This window comes from Parus major, chromosome 19 (assembly GCF_001522545.3).
Source record: "Parus major isolate Abel chromosome 19, Parus_major1.1, whole genome shotgun sequence".
Lineage (NCBI taxonomy): Eukaryota > Metazoa > Chordata > Aves > Passeriformes > Paridae > Parus > Parus major.
This window is the reverse complement of record NC_031787.1, coordinates 800,265-807,063: the sequence shown is the minus strand read 5'-3', so window position 1 is coordinate 807,063 and position 6,799 is coordinate 800,265. Positions and strand designations below refer to the sequence as shown.

Genomic DNA, 6,799 nt, shown 5'->3' with positions numbered 1-6,799 from the left:
CATTCCTAGCTGATTTTTTCAATGCTACTTTTTGAGGAACAAAGTATTTAAACCTGTGGGGAGGCAGGGATGTTTGGTCCAGGACAATGGAAGTCGGTGGCAGGTTTGAGAGCTGGACCAGCCTCAGGGTTATTGTCCCTTGAGAAGCTTCAGAGGTGACAAAATCTGTCCTGTTCTCAGTCAGGGCTCTGCCATGGAAACAATGGGAATGTGCCCTGATGTCTTTCATTATCAAACACACAGAAAAGCAAACTGAAATCCATCATTCTTATTTCTATGTCTCTGACAAAAACAGAGTGAATCTCTGCTAATGAGAAATATTAAAATTCCAGGTGTCTTGTCTAATAAATAATAACATGAGCATGGACTTGGCTTCCCACAGCCACCACCAGATCATCCATGGAGCTCTTGATGTGCAGCTCATTTTGAACTTTGCCTATTTCCTTCAGCTGTGCAGATAAAAATAAATAATTCCCCTTGATAAGGGGCTGGGAACGCTGTACTTTAAAAGATAAGAAAGCTTTGAGGGGAAATTGTTTTTAAATCCCTGCCATTTGTATGCTGTTCACTGTTCACACTGAGCTAAAATTCATTCAGCTGGCACTTAACCAAGCCTGTTCTATTCCTGCTCTGTGTTCAACCTATCCTTCTCCTGGGGACATCGAACCTTCCGTGTAATTACCTCTCTGAGAGTGGGAAGGAGCCTGAATAACCTCCCCAGCAACTAAATACCTACACAGACCCTGGGACAGGTTATCAGCTCACAGCAGGGGCAGTGTGCCTGAGCTGGGGGGAATTGCAGGCTTTGAGTCATTTTTATTCCAGCATTGGGCCAAGGGAGGAGGACATGGAATGTTTGCAGGAAACCAACCCAAAACAGCCAGGAACAAAAAACAACCAGGATTTTTAGAGCAGCTTTTTTTCCTCTTTGGGAGTTGGAAATAACAGACATGGGTTTCACCTGGGATGGTGTTTTATCTGGGATGGGTTTTATCTGGGATGGGTTTTACCTGGGATGGGTTTTACCTGGGATTGGTTTTATCTGGAATGAGGTTTTACCTGGAATGAGGTTTTACCTGGGATTGGTTTTACCTGGAATGAGGTTTTACCTGGGATGGGTTTTACCTGGGATTGGTTTTACCTGGGATTGGTTTTACCTGGAATGAGGTTTTACCTGGGATGGGTTTTACCTGGGATTGGTTTTACCTGGAATGAGGTTTTACCTGGAATGAGGTTTTAGCTGGAATTGGTTTTACCTGGAATGAGGTTTTACCTGGAATGAGGTTTTATCTGGGCTGGGTTTCAGCTGGGATTGGTTTTACCTGGGCTGGGTTTAACCTGGGATTGGTTTTACCTGGAATGAGGTTTTACCAGGGATGGGTTTAACCTGGGCTGGGTTTAACCTGGGCTGGTGTTTTTGTTTTCCCCCCAGGTTTGTCCAAGTCCCTTGGGCTCATTGAGGGCTATGGTGGCCGTGGCAGGGGTGGCCTCCCAGCCACCCTGTCCCCCGAGGAGGAAGAGAAAGCCAAGGGACCCCATGAGAAGTATGGCTACAACTCCTACCTCAGCGAGAAGATCTCCTTGGATCGCTCCATCCCGGATTATCGCCCGACCAGGTACGTGCTGGGTGCTCCAGGAGGGAATGTTTGTGTTCGAGTGGCAGCCCAGAGCCAGCAGTGCTGCTGCCTTTCCCACCCAGCTTTGGTGCTCTCGGCTCTTTCCTCGTTGTTCCCAGGGGTGAGAAGCTGGTGTGCTTGGGCTGGAATGAGCTGCTGGAATCACAGGATCACCGAGGCTGGAAAAGCCCTCAGGGGTTATTGAGTCCAGCCCCAGCACTGCCGAGGCCACCTCTGCCCTGTGTCCCCAAGTGCCACATCCTCAGAGCTGTGAGACTCTGCAGGGGTGGGGATGCACTGCCCTGGGCAGCTGTGCCAGGGCCTGGCCACCCTTTTTGTCAGGAAACAATTCCTGAAATCCAACCTAAACCTCTCCTGGCACAACTTCAGGCTGTTTCCCCTTGTCCTGTCAGTCGATGTCTGGGAGAAGAAACTGATCCCCACCTGGTTCCAGGTACTTGGAGACAGTGAGAGAGCTCATGAAGATGATTTATCAGGGAAAAAAAAGTGAATTTCTTCCCAGTCTGTCTCTGTTTTCCTAAAGCAGTTCATGATTTGGGGTGGAAGTGATGCCATCAGGAGCTCAGCTCTGCTTTCACTGAGCTTTTGGTGTTTAATGTGCTGTAAAATGTGCAGAGATTCTCCCTCCCTCCCTCCTTGTCAGCTCCTTGCAGTCCCTGCAGGACCTGCAGGGCCCTTGGGCTGTCCTCGGGATCCTCCCAGCACAGGAATCCTCCAGGGACACTCTGGGTTCTCCCACTGGAGATCTGGCCCTTTAAAGTGATTTTCCACAGTGGCAATATCCTTCCTGTCCTTTAGTGATTGAGCTTTTAAGGTGCTGGTGATGTTTACCTGCCAAGCAGCACAGGAGAACAGGCTTTAAAAGAGGTGACACATCATTTTGTTGAGAGGATGAGGAAAGACACACTGCCAGTTTATCTTTGTGAAGGTTAATTTTAGACATGGCTGCCAGAGTGTTCCTCAAAATAGGAAAGTGTCAGTTTGTCCAGGCCTGGAGTGAAATTCCTGATAAAAATAATGAGCTGAGGAAGGTTTAGATTGTGAAAGATCCAATGCCTGTGATGTTGGGGCAGTGACAAATCTGCTGCCTGGCACTGAAAGCATTGAAAACCATCAGCCAGGGGTGCAGCTCTGTGTCCCAGATTGTCCAGGCTGGGGGAGCAGGGACAGCTCCTGTCCCCCTGTCCCAGGAGCAGGGACATCTCCTGTTCCCCTGTCCCAGGGACAGCTCCAGCTCCTGTCCCCNAGGAGCAGGGACATCTCCTGTCCCCTCTGTCCCAGGAGCAGGGACATCTCCTGTTCCCCTGTCCCAGGGACATCTCCAGCTCCTGTCCCCCCTGTCCCAGGAGCAGGGACATCTCCAGCTCCTGTCCCCCCTGTCCCAGGAGCAGGGACATCTCCTGTCCCCCTGTCCCAGGGACAGCTCCAGCTCCTGTCCCCCTGTCCCAGGAACATCTCCTGTCCCCCTGTCCCAGGAGCAGGGACATCTCCTGTCCCCCTGTCCCCCTGTCCCAGGGACATCTCCTGTCCCCCCTGTCCCAGGGACATCTCCTGTCCCCCTGTCCCAGGGACATCTCCTGTCCCCCCTGTCCCAGGGACATCTCCTGTCCCCCCTGTCCCAGGGACATCTCCTGTCCCCCCTGTCCCCCTGTCCCAGGGACATCTCCTGTCCCCCTGTCCCAGCTCCAGCTCCTGTTCCCCTGTCCCAGCTCCTGTTCCTTCCCCTCTGGGTGCTGTCCCAGTTCCGAGCAGCCCCTCGGAGCCCCCAGCAGGAATCCCTGGCTGAGTTTCCGTGGCAGTGAGGGCCCTGCCTGTGTTGCTGTTGCAGGTTCAGCCAGGCTGAGTTGCAGTACAGATGCACAGACACCTCTGCCTCTGTGATGTGCAAATCCCAGCACAAAGCTGGATCCTTGGAGCGAGACCTTCCCCAGCACCTTCCTGGGGCTGAGCTGCTGATTTCCATTTCTCATCCACAGCTCTGACTTCCAGCAGAGCCAGCGTTACTTGGCGAGAATTAATTTGAGAAATAATGTTTCTTTGCAGATTTTGGGGGAAGAAAAGGATTAATTCTGACATTCTCAGGCTTGTGCTGTGTTTTTCCTCAGTTCCACTCTCCATCATTCCGTGGGAGACTGGGGGAGAGGACAGGGCACAGCAATACATTAAAAATTATTCAGTTTGGAGCTGGGCTGAGGCTTGGGAGAGGATCTGTGGCTGCTGAGTGCAGCTGCACAACTTAGGGTGCAATTTTATCTATATAAGAACTTCAGGAGGGTGTTTTGTTTATTGATTTTCTTTCTGTTTTGGGGATCAATTGTCCTGATATTGTAGGAGAGCAGTTGGTCTGGTGTGTAATAGGCTGCAGTTTGCTGGAGAATTTGGAAAGTTTCACCTCTTCCTACCTTTGGCTTCAAGGTTCCCTTGCTATTTACTGCATAAAGTTTTATGGCTGATTTTATGGAGGGTTGAACACAAACCATTTAAGTCAAGTATCCTGGTCTCTGATTAAAATAGATTCAAGTCAAGGGAAATTAGCCTAAATGGCTTTGAAATTGCAGCATTAGGAGGGGAAAAACTGTTGAAAACCCTCCAGCTGATAAGCATTACAAAGCATGTAGTAGTTTTAAATGTAATAGTGAAGCCTGTGTGCTTCAGCTGAAGGCTGCAGAGTGTCTGGAATGCCAATGGGCTGGGACTGGTCCTGGCACAGGCTGCCACTCCACAGCTCTGCCATTTCTCCTGTTTTTCAGGAAAACCTTTCCCTGTTTGGTGTGGTCGAGTATCACTGTCCTGAGCCGTGCTGCAGCTGAGCTCTGAGCCCTTCTCCTGCTCCTCTTTTGTGGCCAAAGGCAGTGGAGCAAGGAGGGTTTAGGGGAAGCTTGGCACGTTTTGTGTGTATTTTTGAGTCTCCAGGCTCCCTGCCCCTCGTGGTCAGCATCACTGAGGGTTCAGGGTCTCAGGTACCCCTGCTCTGAGTGATTTCAGGTGCTGGTGGTGAGGAGGAGCCAGCCCAGCTCACAGCCCAGGGCCTCTCAGTCCTCCAGAGGCAGAGAAAGGAGGGAGTTTCCCTGGGAAAAAGGTCCCAGAGGTGTGGGGATGATGCTCAGGAGGCGAGGTCTTTCTCTGCACATGGAGCTGTGCCACAATACCTTGTTTGCCCTGATTTGGGGAATTGTGGCTTCTCTTTCTGGTGGTTTGGATTATCAGCTTTGCTTTTGCTGAGCAATTTCCTTCCCCTTTCCTTTTCTCCATTCCCTTCTCATTCTCTTCCTTTCTTCCTTCCTCTTTCCTTTCCCCACTTCCTTTCCCCTCTTTCCTTTTTTTTCTTCCCCTTTCCTCATCCTCTTTCCCCTTCCCCTTTCCTGTCCCATTTTCCCCTCTCTTTCCCCTTTCCCCTTTCCCATTCCATTTTCCCCTCTCTTTTCCCTTTCCCCTTTCCCTTTCCCATTCCATTTCCCCTCTCTTTCCCCTTTCCCTGTTCTTGCTGGGGCTGCTCAGCTGTGCTGGGAGCTGGAGTCTCTCCCCAGTGCAGGGAGAGGGGTTTGCCCTGGGCTGGTCCCCAGCGGTCCCCAGCGGTCCCCAGCGGTCCCCAGCGGTCCCCAGCGGTCCCCAGCGGTTCCCAGTGGTTCCCAGCGGTTCCCAGCGGTCCCCAGCGGTTCCCAGCGGTGTGGGATGAGTTGTGTGGAGCTGATTCCAGAGCTGTGCCTGTCACACCTGGACCTTCCAGTGCTCCTGATCCCGACCTCAGTGGGCAGGAAAGGTTCTGCTGGGTGTGCCCCAGACTTCCCAGTGACCTGAGCCACAGATTCCAGTTGGGAAAGCTTTTCCTTGGGCTAAATAAGGCAGGGCTGGTGCTTTTATTCCAGAGCTTGCTGCCAAGCAGTGCCATAATGAGAAGGGCACTGGGAACACATTTCTGTCATGCTTGATTGGATTTTTTGGCTTTAGATTAAATTCCTGCATGTTGTGGAAAACAATCTCTGCTTCCAGACTGGAAGTACCCAAGGTGCTGCCTGCAGGACTTGTACACAAATCTCCACAAAAATTAACTGGAGAGATTTTCTTCCATTTTCTGCAAAAGGCTCTGAAGGACAAGGCTGCTGTGTGAGTTTTATTGTTTATCCATTCTCAGCACTCACAGCCTGCCTGGGGAGGATGGGGGCTTTGGGAGATGTGTTGATTTCTATATTGAAAGTGAAGCATATTTACATGGGATTCCTGCAAACATTCCATGCTTGGATAAAACATTTCACACACCTGTTTTATCCTGTGATACAGGATTTAATGGGAACCTCTCCTATGTAGAGGCAGAAAATAAAATTGCTTTGTTAGATCAGCCTGCCTGTCCATCTTATCCAGCATCTAATCTCTGATAGTGGAATTACCAGATGCTCCAGGTTGAAGAAATCATATTAAGGGAAACTATGAAATAATCTGCCCATCTGGTACATTCTGCCTCCCCCCATTCTCTCCTTTCAATCCTATCCAATACAAACGTGGAGTTCTCATTATCTCTTTAAAAGTCTGTTGCTCTCTGGAATCCTGCTAAGCTCTGATTCAGTGGTATTTTATGGCATTATAGGATTAAGGGGCAGATTTAAGAGAAATAATAGCCAGAGTTGTTAGGACTGTTGGATCACTGGGTGCAGATGACACATTCCTGCTGCTGCACATCTCAGGAGGGGAGACTCGAGGTGTTAAAGGGAAGAGCAAGGATGGTGGAAGAGATAAGCAACTCCCAGTTTGAATTTTCACATGTTTTGAGGGTGACACAGCCCCTTCTCCTGCCTTGGGGTCCTGTGCAGGGGTCAGGAAATGCAGGGAAAGGGACTTTGGACAGGGGGATTTAGTGATGGGATGAAGGGGAATGGATTGAAAACACCGGAGGGCAGGGCCAGGTGGGAAATTGGGAAGGAGCTGGTGCCTGTGAGGATGAGGAGATGCAGGAGCAGGGTACCCAGGGAGGCTGGCCCTGCATCCCTGGCAGTGCCCAAGGCCAGGCTGGATGGCTTTGGAGCAGCTGGGACAGGGGAAGGTGTCCCTGCCGTGGCTGGGGTGGCCCTGGATGGGCTTTGAGGTCCCTTCCAGCCCAAACCATTCTGGGATCCTCTGATGGAAAAGGTTTGGAGGTGTTGGGAGCCCGATTTGCTGCTGTGTTCTCG

General features: G+C 50.9%; 1 protein-coding gene across 1 annotated transcript in view; it reads left to right on the top strand.

Annotated features, from left to right (window-relative positions):
- GALNT17 (polypeptide N-acetylgalactosaminyltransferase 17) overlaps positions 1-6,799 on the top strand; it is a 137,251-nt gene that overhangs the window by 41,818 nt on the left and 88,634 nt on the right. The window contains exon 2 of the mRNA XM_015646930.3: positions 1,433-1,616. Within this exon, the coding sequence (XP_015502416.1) occupies positions 1,433-1,616 (184 nt within the window). The remainder of the gene's footprint in view (positions 1-1,432; positions 1,617-6,799) is intronic.